The following is an 18,341-nucleotide window of genomic DNA, read 5'->3' on the forward strand; positions in this document are numbered from 1 at the left end:
GGCCTGTTTTTGTTCCAAAGCCACATTTCTGATTTTGAAGCTCTTTTCTAAAATGGTCACCTTACTAATTTGTTGAACATTTTCTTGCAGTTCTTTATATTTCATTAATATTACTGGTTACTCATATCACCATAAAGCGATTGAAACACTTAGATTTTTTAAAAATTGAAATGGTGTTATCTTTTCTTTTATGATAGTGAAGTATATCCACAGTTGATAACAAGCTGGTTTAAAAAAAATAGGAAGAGCAACTCACTAGAAAATAGAAAAATAGGCAAAGAAAATAAGCGAGCATCTTAAGACAAAACCCAACTGGCCAATAAATTCATGAAGAGATGTTCATCGAGGTAAAGGGAGTTACGCTCCTGTGATTGCTTCATACCCACAGTGCTGCTAGAACCTTAGATATTTGACAGTGCCCAGTGTTGTTGGCAAAGGTGTATGGAAATAGGCGTGCCAACGTATTGCCAGTGGGAGCGTACTTTAGGTACTCCACTTGAAGAAAGATGTGGAAATACTTAATGTCGGTCAAGATGTATGTTCCCAATGTTCCCTCTGCACATCTACCCTGGAGGCACTGTTACACATGGATGGGGTGACAGAAGAGAGAGTTCACTGAGCTGGGAAAGACCTAAACATTATGACAGAAGAAATAATTCTATGAAATTGTATACATTAAAGTCAATGAACTAGACGTACGTATATCAACGTGAATAAATCTTAACTAGAATGGTGCATATAAGGCAAGTTTAACATTTAAATACTTACAAAACAGTGCTGTCATTTCAGGCTATGTTTGGATGTAGTGGGAGTTTAAAAGCCATGCATAGAATATTAAACACCAAATCCAGAGTGCAGCTTCCCTCTAGGAAGGTCTGGGAGTGGGACTGGGGTCGGGAGAAGCTCAGAGGAGACCATAATCCTACCACACCCTTTCAAGGAAAACCTGAAGCAAAGACTGTTACCTACTAATAGTTCATACATCTTACTAGCGGGTACATGGGTATTTTATTTCAGGTGTTTTTGGTTGTTTTTTTGGCCGTACCACTCAGCTTGCAGGATCTTAGTTCCCCTACCAGGGATTGAATCTGGGCCACCGCAGTGAAAGCGCTGAGGTCCTAACCACTGGACCGCCAGGGAATTCCCCAGTTTTTAATACTATTAAAATATAAATGATACGTGCTTAGGTAGGTCTTCAGACGCTAGAGAAAAGCATAAAGAAGAAAAGAAGCCTCACATATGATTCTGCAAAACATTGTGTTCTATGCTCTTTACACACGTTTGCATACATCTCTAATGATTTCCTTAGAAACATTTCCTAGAAATAGAATTACTGGATCACAGTGTATGCTTCTGCTACATTCTCCCAAATATTGTTCAGAAATGTGCAGTTATTTCCAACCGTGTATAAAGGCCTGTTTTCCTACATCCCTAAGTACCCAGGGGAGTATCACACTTTTAATCTTTTCTGATCGAATGGACTGGGGCAAAAAAAAGTATAAATAAGTAATTGTAAACATATGCCTGTGGTAACATAAACATACGACTGTTGAATTTTATTTATATCCCAGATGACTGACATTTTAAGACAATGTATGTTTAGCAAGATTTCTAGGGGCCCATTAGAAAGCTTTTAACCCAGCAATTCCCAATCTTGACCTCTTGTCACAGTCACCCGTGAAACTCTTCAAAATATTTTTCCTTGAAAGGGTAATGCTATTTCATAATTCAGAAGACACTAGGTGATATTACTGAACCAATATTAAATTTCTCGGTTGTAGAGCAGTTTTTTTTTCTTTTTTAATATATTCATTTATTTATTCATTTAAGAAACATTTATTGAAATCTGTTCTGTGCCAGGTATTGTGTTGGGCATTCAACGTACATTATCTCTTAGCCCTCACAATAATACCATCTATCTATCTATTTTTAGCAGTACTGTTATTATCAGTTAGCAGTACTATTATTTTTTTTTCACACTCACACACTGTATTTTATTTTTACAAGAGGTAAATAAACTGACACCAAGCATTGTAAATGGATGACCACAGCAAAAGCAACAATGATTGCAATTACCAAACACGAAACACACTCATACTATGTCATGATATTGACATTCAGTCCAGGAATCCTCCGCTGTAACAGCCCCTTTACTTTGCAGTGAAAATTGATTTGTGTATTTTTTGCCTTGTAGAGCAGTCTCTTGACCATGGCTCTGTTGACATTTTGGCTGGGTAGTTCTTTGTCGAGTTGGGCCGTAGGGGTGTGTTGAGCAGCACCCTTGGCCTCCACCCGCTCGATGCCAGTAGTGCCCACCCCTCAGTGGTGACAAAAATGTCTCCAGACATTGCCCGATATCCTCTGGGTGCAGAATCAGTCCACTTGGTTGAGAGCCACTGTGCTAAAAGAATTGTGCTGATGTAGGAGAGTAACATCTTTCTTAGGAGATACACTCTGTCACATGTTGGGGTAACGACCTGTGATACCTGCAACTCCCCAGATATCCAGGAGAACGAGTGAACATACCCAGTCACCATATATGTGAGAGGGGGAAATGTGACAAAAGGGCCACATGTTCATTTATTGACTCTAGTTGAACAGTGGTGTATCCTTCATGTTCATTGTATTACTCTCTAGGTTTAATTTAAAAAATTAAAAAGCACGTATGTGGGGGAGGAAGGGTCCAAAGGTACCAGAGGAGATGCATTGAAAATTCTCCTTACCCAGGTCCCCACCCACCCATCTACCCACCAACCCCCACAGCTGGCACCTGGCCCCTGGGCAACCGTATGGCAGTAACTGGTAATATTCCAGAGATTTAGCTGCAAGGACATGTGTTTAAAATATTGTGAATTCTTTTTCTTTTTTTTTAAAAAAAAAGAAAAACAGATGTTAGTATATTATACAGAAGTACTGTGGGTTGCATTTTTACCCCCAAATTTTATTTTGAAGTCCTTTTCAATTAACTGTATAAAGGGCTTTTTTTTAAAAAGACAAAAAACAAACCCAAATGGAATTTTATTTTAAATGTTTTGTGATTGAAACACTTTGCAGAAAACCTGTGCTTGTTAAGCCAATATATAATGACATGCTTAGTAGAAATAATACATGTATGTATTTCTGTTCTTCTGGGATTAGAAGGTACAAACAGAAATGTCAACTAGACCAGTAGTTGTTCATCTTTTCACTTTTTTTTTTTTTTTTGCGGTACGCGGCCCTCTCACTGTTGTGGCCTCTCCCATTGCAGAGCACAGGCTCCAGATGCGCAGGCTCAGCGACCATGGCTCACGGGCCCAGCCGCTCCGCAGCATGTGGGATCTTCCCGGACCGGGGCACAAACCCGTGTCCCCTGCATCGGCAGGCGGACTCTCAACCACTGCACCACTGGGGAAGCCCCATCTTTTCACATTTTACTTCTCCCAAATATTCTATCAGATGATCAAGTTTCCAGATTATTACGAACAAAACAAATAATTTTTCAATGACATTTACATATACCACCAATTGTCATATTAGTATTTAGAGGAAATTTGAGAACCTAGCTTCATGCTCTAACTGGCTAAGAATTACATTTCCATTTTGTAAATGACTTCTTTATTTTTGTGGACTCCCGGTATTATGTGGATATGCCATCATTTCAGAAATTAAAATTAATTTTTGACACATTCTCATGGTTTATAACACAGTGTAAGAAAAGTCTCCCTCCTGCACATAACCCCGGGCGTCCTAGCACCTTTTGCAGAAGCAACCGGCGGTCAAGACTTTTAGGTGCTGGGCACACAGGGACAATCTAGACAACCTCTGGCCGGGTGCTTTTCATGTAACAGTACACCTTGGAGGGCTTCCTACGCGGTACGGAGAAGCCCTTATTCTTTCTAACGAGGGTGTGATCAGGCCTTGTAGGATGTCCTGTAGCTTACTTAAATAGTTCTTTGTTGATGAGCATAGACCTTGTTTTCAGCTTTAACTATTATCTCTTATCATCAGTGCTGCAGCGAAGGAGCTCATACAGACCTCATGCTGCACATGTGAAAATAAACTGTAGAAATGGAATCTCTGCATCAAAGGGTGAACACGTGGGTAATCTGGTGGACATTTGCCTGCCTGGGAGTTGTGGGTTGCAGCCTCCCCAGCACTGTGTAGGAAGGCCTGTTCTGTACATCCTTGGCCACCCTGTGAGGCATCCACTGTTTGGATTCTGCCAAACCAGATGCATCCAAGGTGGGTCTCAGGCTAGAACTAGGGAATCAGTGTGAGCTCTGGAGCAGCCTGTCTGCTTTTTCTTTCTCCCATCTGCACATGTTGCTGGGGGCTCTGCCTCAACCCCGTCTTCCTTCCCACTTGTTTGTAGCATCCCTCCCCTAGCTTGTCCCTGGATTGAGGTGTACCTGTTCTGTGGTTTCAGAACCGGGTTTCTTCTTTCAAGGATATGATCTTCTGCTTCTCAGAAGAGGACTGGTCCCTTCTAGACCCTGCCCAGACTGGCTTCTACGGAGAGTTCATCATTGGGGAGGACTGCGGCGTCTCACTGCCTCCAGGTAAGACTTAACTCTCCTTCTCTCCTGAGACCAGGGATCTAGGGGGCCCATGTCTGACCTCACTGTTCACCCCCAAGCCCTGATGGGAGGTCACCTGTACACAGTGGCCCCAAGGCCACTCTGCAGGTTGACCATTGCCTGCTGCTGTGACGTGTAAGTTAGGCTTGTTAGCTGCCTGTTTTGCATACAAAACCAAATATAACTTGTATCCCTTGCATTTGCTTTTCTTCTGTCATTCTTGTCCTACGGATTTCTTCATTGCTGTTTTTCTGACAGGCCTGAAAGAGTTGCTCCAGGCCCACAGCTTCCCCTTTAGTGTCTTCCCTCCCCCTCCCTCTCCCTGCTTGCTCTGGTCTTTCCACTTCTCTGTGGCCCTGTGTGGCCCCTGTTGGTGTCATGGCCTGTCACATGTCCCTCTAACTTCTCTCTTCTCTACCTGTCCCAGAGTTGCCTGGGACAGGCAACTTCTCTCTCCTCCCACCCTGGTTTCCTGTGGGAGCAGGTCACTGATGAATGTGTATCCTTCCCTTTTCTGTGAATAGATGACCCAGCTGCCCAGCTGGATCTCTCCCAAGGAGAGGAGAATGAGCCACGTGTTCCAGAGTTGCAGGACCTCCAGGGGAAGGATGTGTCCCAGGTCTCCTACGCAGGTGAGTATTGATACCAGAACTTGGTGAATAGAGCGGGTTGGAAGGCCGCTGCCAGCCAGAGGCAGACCTGCTCCCTCTGCCAATTTTCTGCAGCCCTCTGTCACCACTGGACCATGTCTTGGTAGGACAAGTCTTGCCTCGTCCCTCATTCCTTACAGAAAGAATATGGGGATTTTAATTTTGCCAGGTGTGGGGATTGCACTTCATCAGCCAGGAACTAGGATGTAATAGGAATATCTTTCTCCTCTGCTATAACTGACACCTGGCTTGTGCTGACAACCCAGTGGCCCCTCTACCAGTGAGGTCACATGCTCTCCAGAGGTCAGGTAGGGGAGGAGGAGGGTGTGCCACCTCTTGGCCGGGCAATGGGCACAGTGCCTCTGGCCGCTTCACCTGTCTACTCCATCCAGCCACATACTGCAGGTAGTGTGAGGAAAGTGAGGCAGGGGGGTGGCGCTCGGGCTTGGTTGACATGACACAGTTCAGCAGCAGCATTTCCCAGCCCCCTCCCCACCCCCAGCTTTCCGTGTCACCAGAGCTTGTATCTGTAACCACTGTGCTGTAACGCCTCAAGATGTCTGCTCCTTCGGGGGAAAGAGTTCTGTACGGTGTCATCAGCAGACCCTTGACCCCTTCCCCTTTGGGACCTAAAGCTGGCACAGAGCAGGTCCGTATTTCACTCACTATCCCCACCGGGAACAAGCATCCAGGGCCTCTGGTGTGGCTAGCTTCCCATCCCGTCTCTACCCCAGCAGGCCCTGTCCAGGCTGCGTTTATGCAGCGTCTGCGTGGAGTACTGGAAATCCCACCACAGAAAATGGAAATGCCAGCAGGGATGGCAGTTACTTGTCCACAGTCAAGTGGAAGGGGCAGAACCAGGATCCACAGTCCTCCTATCTAGCTTCAAAACCCACGTTCGTGGTGTTGGCCCATTTTGCCTGCAGATTCATTTGCTCAACAGACATTTACTGAGTGGCTGCCCTGAGAGGGAGCCTAGGCCTACTCTTGGATCACAGCCTGGCATCTGTTAAGATGCACCCCCCCCCCAGGTGGTGCTGCAGCTGCAGGGAAAATCAATGTTTTCATTTTCTTCTCTGGAAAGACTTCCCAAGTCTCCAGCCATTCCAGACAGAAGAAAGAAGGAAACGGGATGAGCCGCAGGTGCCGGAGTTCCAAATCTGCCAGCAGACGGTGCTCCCGCCAAGCACCTGCCCAGGTAAAGGAACGCCTGAGAGGGTGCGGGGGAGTGTGCCCCTGGCTATGTGATGTGTGGCTTGAGCGTGCATATGTGTGTGTGTGGTGTGTATGCGAGCTTGTGTGTGCATGTAGCGTGGGGCTGTGATATGGCCTGTGGTGATGGCATGTGTGATGTATGTATAGTGTGTCTGGTGTGTTGTGTGTGAGCGTACGTGTGTGGTGTGTATGGTATGTGGCATTGTGTGGTATGCATGTGAGCATGTCTGCATGTGTGTGGGCATACACGTGTGAGTGTGGTGTTTATGTACGTGGTGCGTGTGTGGTGTGTGCATGTGTGTATGTCTGTGTGTGAATGTATGCGTGCATGGTGTGTGTGTGCGTGCATGCGTGTTGGGTATGTGTATACATTTGTGCTGGTGGTAGGTTCAGGAATTGAACTTTCTGAAGTTCCTGCTGACGGCTCCTTGCCAACTGCCTGCCCTAGTTTTGTTTTGCTAGGTTCTCTTCCAGCTCACTCGCAATCTGAGACCCTCCCCTCCTTTCCTTTCTCTTGTGGGTTGAGTCAGGGTGCTGATGTAGTGCTGTTGGCCACCTAGTTTGTGTATTTCTTCCCTGAGCAAGGAAGACCAGCCTCCCCGGACAAAGTGTTGGAATTAGAGAACAGGTTTACAGCATGCTGAAAAGGGGCCCTCTGGAGAATGTGCTCCAACTGCCCTCGGCAGCATTTAGACTCCAAGTAATGCTGGTAAAAGTTGCCACCTCCAGAGGCGAAGACTAAAATCCCGCCATGTTTAATGTCGTCAGTGTTCAGCCATTCTTCCAAATATCACACCCAAGTCTCCGGTCCTTACTTGAACCCACTGTGTCATGGAGGACTTTTTGCAGCCATCCAGACTGACTCATGCACAATCCGTGATGCCTTCTGGAAGCAAGATTTGCATGATATTTTGGTGTTTCCGCAGGGTTCACGACCATTTGTGTTTGCCCCCTCTCCTATGTAGACAAAAGGGATTTTATGCTGATGTAAATCTACAGTCGATCTACATGGGCAGTACTCCGTCCCCACAAGCTTTGATGCTCACCCCTGGTTTTCTAAGGAGCTTGCTGAGGATGATTTTTCATGTGTAGCCCATTCTCAGTTCTGCCTGATGAAAGCTTGATTCTCGAGATACATTTTGTTTTATGTTTTGTTTTTGTGGCCACGAGGCATGTGGGATCTTAGCTCCCCGACCAGGGAGTGAACCTGCACCCCCTGCCTTGGAAAGTGAAGTCTTAACCACCGGACCGCCAGGGAAGTATCTAAATGTATCCCTCGAGATACATTTAGAGTATCTAATATGTATCTAAATGTAGATACATCTAAATGTAGATACCGCCAGGGAAGTATCTAAATGTATCCCTCGAGATACATTTAGAATCCTCTTCAGCCTCTTCCTGCCCACAGCATGTCTCAGCCCTGGCAGCATCCTTATAGAATGTGGACAGTCATTAATCCCCAGTTTTTTAGCTCCACTCTCCCTCTGCTGGGCTCTGACACAGAATATACTTTGAAATGGCAAGAAGCTGAGGGTTGCTATCTGAGATCAGTGAGAGATGATAGATTGCAAAGAATGGGCACCATTTTTATTTTGGTAGCCTTGCCCACACTTCTGACAGCAGGTGAAGGGTCCACATCCCCACATCCACGCTCATGAGGGACCCTCCCAACTGGTTCCATTCGTGCCAGTCCAGCCAGCACATTATAAAGCTGCCACCACGATGGAATATCTTTTTTTTTAATTTATTTCTTTTATTTTTTTTTTCTGGGCGGGGGGACTGCGTTGGGTCTTCGTTGCTGCGCGCGGGCTTTCTCTAGGTGAGGCGAGCGGGGGCTACTCTTCATTTTGGTGCGCGAGCTTCCCACTGCAGCGGCTTCTCTTGTTGCGGAGCACGGGCTCTAGGCACGCGGGCTTCAGTAGTTGTGGCACACGGGCTCAGTAGTTGTGGCATGCAGGCTCTAGAGCACAGGCTCAGTAGTTGTGGCACACGGGCTTAGTTGCTCAGTGGCATGTGGGATCTTCCCGGACCAGGGCTCGAACCCGTGTCCCCTGCATTGGCAGGTGGATTCTTAACCACTGCCCCACCAGGAAGCCCAGAATATCTTTTCTTGTTTATTGTGTTTTCTCTGTGAATTGCCTAGTTAATACTCTTTAGTCCTTTTTTTCTTTTTTGCCCCTTCCGCCTTCACATTTGGTAAGCTCTATGTCTTTATGTCCAAAGCACTGCACCAGTGTAAGGTCTTTACACGATTTGTGCATTATATCCTTACCGCACCTTCTGAGATAGATACTGTCTCAGCCAGCACAGGCTACTATAGCAAAATACCATAGAGGTATTTTCTATTAAACAATAGAAATTTATTTCTCACAGTTCTGGAGATTGAGAAGTCTGAGATCAAGTCAACAGCAGGTTCATTGTATGGTGAGGGCTCTCTTCCTGGGTTGTAGTTGACTGCCTTCTCCCTGTGTGCTTGTATGACCTTTCCTCGGTGCATTCTCGTGGAGACAGAGCCCTTGTCTCTTCCTCTTCTTCTAAAGGTACTAATCCCATCACAAAGCTCCCACCTTCAAGACCTCATATAAACCTAATTACCTTCCAAAGGCCCCACCTCCCATACCATCACATTGGGAGTTAGTGCTTCGACATACAAATTCTGGGGGGGGACACAAACTCTTGGCCCATAACAGGTACTATGATGTCTCCATTCTGCAGCTGGGACCCCCAAGCTGAAGTCTCTTGCCCAGGTAGCGTCTGACACTCACAGGCTGAGTATCAGACTGAGGATCTGAACCCATGTTATAGGGCTCCAGGCCCATGCTCTTAATTCCACATTCGCTTGCCTTTTCCATGAATTAGTAGAAGCTCAAAATTGTGGGTCTCAATCTGTTGCCTCTTAGTATTTGTACATAATTCCTCCTGTTTTTTAACTTTGTTTCTGTGGGTTTTTAGGACCCACATAAGGCCTTTTTAGGACTTTTAGGACATAAATGGTTTTCTAAAAACGTTTTTAGTATGTAAATGCAGTTCTTCATCTCTTTTTTGATTTTGTGTCTTGCTTAAGAAAGCCCCCCCTCCTAACATTATAAGAATATATTAGTTATAATGCGTTTATTTCTTTATTTTTTAAAATCTAGCTTCCTGTCCTCCCTGCTTCTCTCCTTAGCACCCCCAGCTGACAGGGAATAATTCATTCCCAGGCCACAGATTGCCTTTCTTGAGGAATTAGCCATCAACCTGGTCATGGGCTTTCTCCCCCTGAAAACACACAGCAGCCTGGTTGTTCCCTGGCCATGGGACAGCACAGCCAGAGGCTTTGGTATGCAGCACCCACCCCCCCCCACCCCAAGTTGAGCTCAATTCCCCTGAACCTTGATCTATGTTATCTCTCGGTTTTAAATTTTTCTCCTGTAAGACAGAGATAATAGTCATAGCTACCTTGTGGAGTTATGATTGTTGAGGATTAAATGATTTAATACATGTAAAAGCACTTACACCAATAACTTCCCTGTTTTCTCTACCATTATCCGCACAGCCAATTCAGCCTCCCTCTGCCCTTCTCTCCACCCGCCGCACCCCTTGCACTCATCAGTGCTGAGCTGAGACAGCCCTGGTGTTACTCTTTCTCTGTGGTGTTTTGGGCAACACATCTATGAGTTTCATCTCATCTGCTAGGAATTCTTTACACTGTTGTGTCAATGGCACACAGCACTATTGTTGATTTATTTCCCCCTTTTTAGAAACTATGCATCTATTTTTGGTCACTTCATCTGATTTAAGGGGATGTCATCCTATATGCACTGTATGAGTCTCCTAGGACAGCTGTAATAAAGTACCACAGACTGGGAGGCTCGAACAACAGAAATTGATTTTCTCAACATTCTGGCAGCTTAGAAGATTGAGATCAAGGTTTCAGTAGAGTAGGTTTCTCCTGAGGCCTCTCTTCTTGGTTTGTAGATAGCTGTCTTCTCCCTGTGTTTTCACATGCTCATCTCTCTGCATGTCTGCGTCCTAACCTCCTCTTCTTACAAGGATACCTGTTGGATTAGGTCCTGCCCTGTTGACTTCATTTTAACATAATTACCTCTTTTTTAAAAAATTATTTATTCATTTATTTAATATTTGGCTGCATTGGGTCTTCGCTGCTGCTTGCGGGTTTTCTCTAGTTGCTGCGAGCGGGGGCTACTCTTTGTTGCAGCATGCGGGCCCAGTAGTTGTGGCTCACAGGATCTAGGGCGCAGGCTCGGTAGTTGTGACGCACAGGCTTAGTTGCTCCGTGGCATGTGGGATCTTCCCGGACCAGGGCTAGATCCTGTGTCCCCACATTGGCAGGCAGATTCTTAACCACTGTGCCACCAGGGAAGCCCCCACTTAATTACCTCTTGAAAGACCTTATCTCCAAATATAGTCACATTCTGAGGTGCTAGGGGTTAAGACTTCAACATAACGTATTTTTAAGAGGAAGAGGATGCAGTTCAGCCTATAACACTTCACCCTCTGTTCCCCCACGATTCATGCTTCTCATATGCAAAATACATTCACCCTATCCCAACACTCCTTAACCTATTCCAGCATCATCAAGATTTAATCTAAATCAGGTTTGGGTGAAATTCAAGGTGTACTCACTTCCAGCTGTGAACCTGTGAATCCAGACATCGAGTTATGTGCTTCCAAAACGCAATGGTAAGACAGGCAGAGAGTAGACACTCTCATTCCAAAAGGGAAAGATTGAAAAGAAGAAAGGCTGATGGCTCCCAAGCAAGTCTGAACCCTAGCAGGGCAAATTCTGTTAGATTTTAGGGCTTGAGATTCATCTTTGGCTCAGTGCTGTGTCCACACTCTGGGCCTGTAGATGCAGTGGCAGTCCTGTCAACCTCTGAACTGCCTTTGGGGCTGGTCTTCCTTTTCCTTCAAGGTTGATGGATGTTTGCAGCCAGAGAGCTCTATTAGTTTGTTCTGGAAGTCTGAGAGCCTTCCTTCAGTTCATCCTGTCTCCTTCCTTTTTATTCCAAGATGGCAGTGTTTCGGCTCGTATAATGTTCTTAGAAACACTGTAGGCCTCCCATGCAATTTACAGTAGTTCAGACCATCAGACAAGAGGGTCCTCTACAGACCATTCCTGGATTATCTCACCTCCATTCCTGGCTTCCGAGAAGGTTGATTGGATCCAAGGTTGTCCTGCCACACCCTTGGTGTTCTCCCCAGAATATACTTTCTCATTTTTTGCAGTATAGGTAGACTGAAAATTTTCTAAATCTTCAAGTCTTCCCTTCCCACTCCCCAGTCTCACATTCTACCCAGTCCCCCTCACACTTGTCTTGTGATGTTTGGACAGATACCCCCATGGACTCTGCCCCTCCCATTGTCTCTCCTGCTCTCTGTGGCTTTGGGTCTTCCTGCTATGCTCTGTCCAGTTTCACCTGCTCTCACATTCCCTAAGCTGCCAGAACTCTCCTCTCTCCAGCAATTAAGTCCAGAATAACTATATTCCTACTAATATCTTGAAGGGCCTGGCACCACTGCCCCCCCACCCCTGTTTTAGACCTGAGCCCCACATTTCACAAAAGTGAGGAAACAGTCCTGAGGAGAGCTGCGCAGTGGGCTCTGGGCTGCAGGCCAGGACTTCATACCAGGTTCCCCAGTGCCCACCCACTTCCTCCCCATGGTACAGCTTTCCAACATCACGGGCTTGGGATCCATTGAACGAGCTTCTTCTAGTCAGTTTATAAAGTGCAGGACATCTCTACGCATCACCACTAGTGGCTGTTGGTGGGCCTCTGATACGACACTGAGAGGGAGAGATGATCCTGGGCAGTCTGGGACCGTTGAATAGTTCTGACATCACAGCAGGGCTCAACTCCCCTTCAGCCCTGAGCCCTTGGGCACATCACCCGAGTTTGCCTATGTTTATAATGTGGCAAATAAGGTATCACTGGGTGTGTCCAGGAGCAAATGGGACTGGGCACGTCAGAAGTCTTGCAAGATCCCTGGGGCATTTAAGTGCTCAGAGTATGGTAGCTGGCAGCTTCCTGGCAGTCTGTTTATAGAATATAGTGTCTTCCTCTTTCTCAAGGCTTTTAATGTACCCTGACAGATTTTTCCCCATGCCTGGTTAAGGAAGTCAAGGTTACATGATGTGTAAATGCTCAAGACTTACATGCAGACTCTTAGAGCTTGGAGGGGTCTCAGTGGCTAGAAAAATATATATATATATAAATTGGGTCTGGGGGCTTAGGAGAAAAAGGTAGGGAAGAGGGAGAGAGGAGAAAGAGGTACCGAGGATATGTTGGCACAGTGTGGCGAAGGGTTTCCTTGCCACTAGATAACACCAGAGGTATCTGCAGCCGGAAGATCCCTTGCAAAAATGTGGGTTCCTGGACCCACGCTGAACCTTCCTGGGTAGGGTTCGTAGGGGCTAGAGTGTGGCCTGGGCAGCACCACTGACCTCCATGTTGCTTTCTGGTAGCCGGAGGTGATGCACCGTTTCCCGACAACAGCCTGGATGAGGAGGTGACCATCGAGATTGTTCTTTCCAGCTCTGGGGACGAGGACTCCCAGCTCGGCCCCTACTGCACAGACGAGCTGCAGAGCCCCACGGAGAAGCAGCACAGCCTCCCTACCTCCCACCGGAGCGGCCCTGAGTCAGGGGGTGAGGTGCAGACCTCCTCCAAAAAGTCCTATGTGTGCCCGAACTGTGGCAAAGCCTTCCGCTGGAGGGTCAACTTCATCCGGCACCTGCGGAGTCGCAGGGAGCAGAAGCCACACGAGTGCTCGGTGTGCGGGGAGCTGTTCAGTGACAGCGAGGACCTAGATGGGCACCTGGAGACCCACGAGGTCCAGAAACCTTTTAGGTGCGGTGCCTGTGGGAAGAGCTTCCGCCTCAACTCCCACCTGCTCTCCCACAGGCGGATACACTTGCAGCCAGACAGACTCGAGCTACTGAAGAAGAGAGAGCAGGACGCATCGGGGACCGTGGGCGGGGATTCCGACGCCCTACTGGCAAAGGGCAAGGCCAAGCTGCGCTTCCAGTGCTGTGACTGCGGGAAGGTGTTCCAGCGTCCCGACCAACTGGCCCGGCACCGCAGTAGCACTCATGTGGACAAGTCCCGGCCCTTTCAGTGCCGGTACTGCGTCAAAAGCTTTTCCCAGAACTCTGACCTTCTCCGCCACCAGCGCCTGCACATGAAGCGCCGGTCCAAGCAGGCGCTGAACTCCTACTGAGTCAAGGGCGCACACGTTGTTGGGTGCAGCTCCAGCCTGGGTAGAGCACGTCGCGCTCGTGCTCGGTTCCAGACTCCTCCCCAGGACGGAGACCACATCCTCCTGACCTTTACTCTCAGGTAGAAATGAGATCGTGGCCAGTTGAGCATCCGTTCTGTCTCTGCTGTGCCAGAAGCTGGGAGGGCGTGTCACCACCAGCTTTGACTTGCCCAGTGTTATCGGGTCTAGGAGAGCCCTGTCCAGTGCTTCCCAAGCAGTGGAGGGACTGGGGCGCCCCCTACTGCAGTGACCCCTTGTCGGGGGGGCGGGGGCGGTCTGTCCCTTACCAGCTAACTTTCAGTATACTCCCATCCTGTGCTGTCTGAATTCCCACCCCACCCTGAGGTCTGGAGGTAACTGTACTTTCTGCCTGACAGCAAGAAGCTGCAGATGAGGTGATGGGTTAGGAGGAAGGCAGGAAGGCGGGGTGGGACCCGTGGGCACAAGGGCAGTAGGGCCAAGCACACCAGACCATGTCATGTCATCAGAAGTCTGAGTCCTGGTCACCATCTGGTCCACAAGAGCAGCTCACAATTATGAGATGGCCCTTTCAGGCTCAGAAGCCTTGGTGGGGGGCTTTACAGCTCCTTGCCAAATGGAAACCTTTTCTTTGTGATGATGGCTGGTTATTAGGGATTGTGAGCTCACGTAAGGCAAAGCCCACATTTTAAACTGTATGTTGGCACACGCTCCCCAAAGTGTCCTTTCTTTGTACCCTGAAGGTCCTTGGTGTATGCTTGTGGGTTAGAAGTGAAGTCATCGTCGTTTGAAAGGCACTTAAGTTTCCTTTCCCATTGGGTCGTGTCTCGGAAAGGGGAGCTCAGCTCCAGTGAATGAGAGGCTCCTTGGCTGGGTGAACTGAGCAGGGGAAACAACAGAACCTTTGGTGAAGTCATTCTCTACATCATGTATTGCATTAGTGTGCCAGTTGTATTGGTTCCTTAGGGCTCTGCTGTAACAAAGTGCCAAAAACTGGATGGCCTAGAGCAACAGAAATTCGTCGTCTCAGTTCTGGAGGCCAGAAGTCCAAGATCAGGGTGTCAGCAGGGTTGGTTTCTTGTAAAGGAAGGATCGGCTCCGTGCCTCTCCTTTAGCCTCAGTGGTTACCGACTGTTGTTGATATCCTTTGTCTTGTTGAAGCATCACCCCATCTCTACCTTCATCTTTACATGGTGCTCCTGTGTATGTGTCCGTCTCCAAATTTTCCCTTTTTATAAAGACACTAGTCATATTGGATTAGGGCCTACCCTACTGTTTCCAGTATGTTCCCATCTTAACTAATTGTATCTGCAATGACCCTATTTCCAAATAAGGTCACATTCTGAGGTACTGGGGTTAGGACTTCAACATGAATTTGGGGGGGATGGGGAGACACAGTTTAACCCATAAAACTAGATAATCCTGAGGTTCTGCTGTCATTGCTGATTCACAGGTGAGTCAATACAAACTTGGGTTAGCTTACTCTCAGTTCTATTGGAAGCAGGATTCAGATCCAAGCTTCTGCTCCCAGGGTGGATGTCCTCTGCACATAGCCTTTAAATTTCATTGCCTGGGGTTCTGGGCTGCGAGTGACCACTGGTAGTGAAACCGCAAGCAATGAAAACCACGGTCTTGTTCCTGGCAGACTGGCCAGGTTGGCGCAGCTCAATGATGAGAAAGCACAGAGGCTATAGAGTATCAGTGACTAAAGCAGAAAGCCAGCCAGCAGGCATGCGTTACGTATTTGTATGTCAGGTCCCATTAGCAGGCAGTAAGGCTGGGCAAATGAACGCAAGGCCCTTTGTTCCTTGTCAGCCACTTCATTGTCACGTTGAGAGACGCTGCTGCCACAAACTCAGTGAAAGAGTCACAAGGTTTTATAGTTACGATTACTGTGTGTAGATTCATCTACGTACCCAGGAACAGTAAATGCAATAAAATAATTTGGTCATAACCCTGAACAAGAAATAAACTATTGAGGCTCTTTGTTTTCTACATAGTTTGCCTCTTGGATTGATCTGCCGGGAACAGGGAAAAATATGAATCTTGAAGGCCAAGGGAGGGGAAAATTCCAAATAGAACCCAGATTCCGTGTACATTTACCCCACCCACCTGTGCACTCTTGCCCAAGGATTCCATTAAGAGGGGAGGTTATGATCCCAAGAGGAACACTACTCTACTTAGTGTATTTTATCTGAAAATCTTAAGTAAGAAAGAAAGGGAATGTGACAGAATTGAAACCTTTGGGGACGCTGTGCATCGTTCAGTACCCACCAAATATTGTGAGGGAGTCCCCCATTCACTTACGCAAACCTGACCAAGGTACTTAGCTAATCAGAAGGTTACCTTCCCCCTGGATTCGGAAACCCTACTGGGTGGTGCAACTCAAATCCCAGGTTCTTCCCATGCAGAAGAAATGCGGTTACCTGCTCTGGAGAAAGCTCCAGAAGATAGGAGAACTGACCGACTTATTCCCTTCCCACCCTCCCTGGGTAGCTGGGCAGACAGGGGAGCTATGTTTCTACCTTGCCGTGGATGTTCAGAGACCCCACATCTGAAGAACATCTGTCCTCCCTGTTCATCTGATCCCTTGGCATTGTTCCCATAAATTCACAGGTGCATAATAAAATTCGACTCACTGAATTCATATTTGCGTTTGACTTTTCATTTTAGTTTAAAAAGTAACAAGTAGCACAGCTGAGAGAGATGGTCAGTTGGCCTGACAAAGAGAAGTTGAGGTGGGAGGATGCTGAAAATGGCCCTCTGGATGTCAGGCATCACCTTGTGAAACTTCTGGGCCTCAGATAGATAGTTCTGGTCATCTGATCTGACTTCTCTAGAGGAGAGAGGAAGTAACTGCTTCTTTACACCAGGGATGGGATGAACTTCTGGTAACACCATAGCTGTTTCACCCAACCTCTGCCATTTTCATATAGCCTCTGTCTCCTGACCTCTTGCCACAGCTGGGAAAAACAAAGATAAAGCCAGTGGTGGGAAGGTCCCTTGCTATTCTTAAGTCAAATCATGGCACAAGTGGAAGAGAAGGCACAAGTCTGTGCCTGCCTTGGACTTGGAGATTGGTCCTGGTTGCTTTTCTCCTGTGAGATAGTTTCCCTACTCTACCAAAAGCAGAGTTTTGATCAGGCACAAACACTTCTGCTTGCAGCGTAATGGAGGGAATTTGATGACATTTTTGTCAATTCCCCAGTTCCGTCAAATAAACCCAGGTGCATTTTCTATTAGTAACAAAAGTTGATACTGTTTTGTCTTATAAGGAATGGTCAATGCCTACCAGTGCTCCAATGCAAACAAGCCTACAGATTAGGTAACATGCATAAGAAGGCAGCTTAGCCGGCAAAGGAGCATTGGGAGGAAGACTGGATGACCAGGCTCTCCTGCAGCCCTGCCCCACACCTAAGGCACCCAGCATCTGCAGGCTGGTTATTAGGGATCATAAGTTCATCAAGGGCAAAGCCCTGGGGTTCCATCCGTACCTTTTGACCATCCCATACAGAATAGGAATTTTATCCTCCCTCTGAACCATAGCCAACAACGAGAGCACCATGATTAATGTGCGTATAATCACCAGAGTACGCTGCAGTATTATGAAATCCCCATGAGATGCAGAACTCTCTTAAGAAATGGAAAAGCAGATTCACACATTAATGAGAAGGGCCAGTCTTCACTCGCGTATCTTGGCCATAGCTAAGGAGATCACAAGCAGATTGGTAACCCCCTCAAGACAAAGGGCTGTCTCCTCAGCACACTAATAAATGGCAGGGGATTGCCCTTTTCCCATCACCCGCTAAAAAACGGTTTGGTACAAGTCATGTCTGTACTAGCCTATTATGTACAGGTCTTGCTACATCTTGTCAAAATGTAAAGGGGCCAGGATACCTGCCCTGAAAACGTTGCAGGTCAGAAAAGGTGCAGACTTAATAGTTGGGGTAAATCAATCCCACCCAAATCAAGCTGGATCACCTTTGAAAGTGTCTGTGTGCTCTGAGATGGGGGCCTGCTTCCAACCCACTGAAGGTAAGTTCAGAGTGATTTCTAGATTTTTAAAAAAATAAATTTATTGGGCTGCCCTGGTGGCGCAGTGGTTGAGAGTCCACCTGCCGATGCAGGGGACACGGGTTCGTGACCCGGTCCGGGAAGATCCCACATGCCACGGAGCGGCTGGGCCCGTGAGCCATGGCCGCTGAGCCTGCGCGTCCGGAGCCTGTGCTCCGCAACGGGAGAGGCCACAACAGTGAGAGGCCCGCGTACCGCAAAAAAAAAATAATAATAAATTTATTTATTTTATTTATTTATTTTTGGCTGTGTTGGGCCTTCGTTGCTCCACGCAGGCTTTCTCTACTTGCAGGGAGTGGGGGCTACTCTTTGTTGCGGTGCGCGGGCTTCTCATTGTGGTGGCTTCTCTTGTTGCAGAGCACGGGCTATAGGTGCGCGGGCCTCAGTAGTTGTGGCTCGCGGGCTCTAGAGCACAGGCTCAGTAGTTGTGGCGCACGGGCTTAGTTGCTCCGCGGCATGTGGGATCTTCCCGGACCAGGGCTCGAACCCGTGTCCCCTGCACTGACAGGCAGATTCTTAACCACTGCGCCACCAGGGAAGTCCTAGATATTTTTAAGTGTTTCTCTGAGTAAATATTTTGGAAAAGAAGATTTGAAGTGGAAAAGAA

At 47.4% G+C, this 18,341-nt stretch overlaps 1 protein-coding gene across 1 annotated transcript; it reads left to right on the plus strand.

Moving 5' to 3' along the window:
* Positions 1 to 4,405: 4,405 nt before the first annotated feature.
* On the plus strand, positions 4,406 to 16,307 carry LOC132514276 (zinc finger protein 496-like; the record flags this gene model as incomplete). The annotated part of the gene is made up of 4 exons (XM_060138901.1): positions 4,406 to 4,538; positions 5,081 to 5,188; positions 6,291 to 6,404; positions 12,888 to 16,307. Coding segments are annotated over 4 exons (1,110 nt in total), but the record flags the coding sequence as incomplete, so codon positions are not given.
* Positions 16,308 to 18,341: the final 2,034 nt, after the last annotated feature.

This window comes from Lagenorhynchus albirostris, unplaced genomic scaffold (genome assembly GCF_949774975.1).
Source record: "Lagenorhynchus albirostris unplaced genomic scaffold, mLagAlb1.1 scaffold_445, whole genome shotgun sequence".
Lineage (NCBI taxonomy): Eukaryota > Metazoa > Chordata > Mammalia > Artiodactyla > Delphinidae > Lagenorhynchus > Lagenorhynchus albirostris.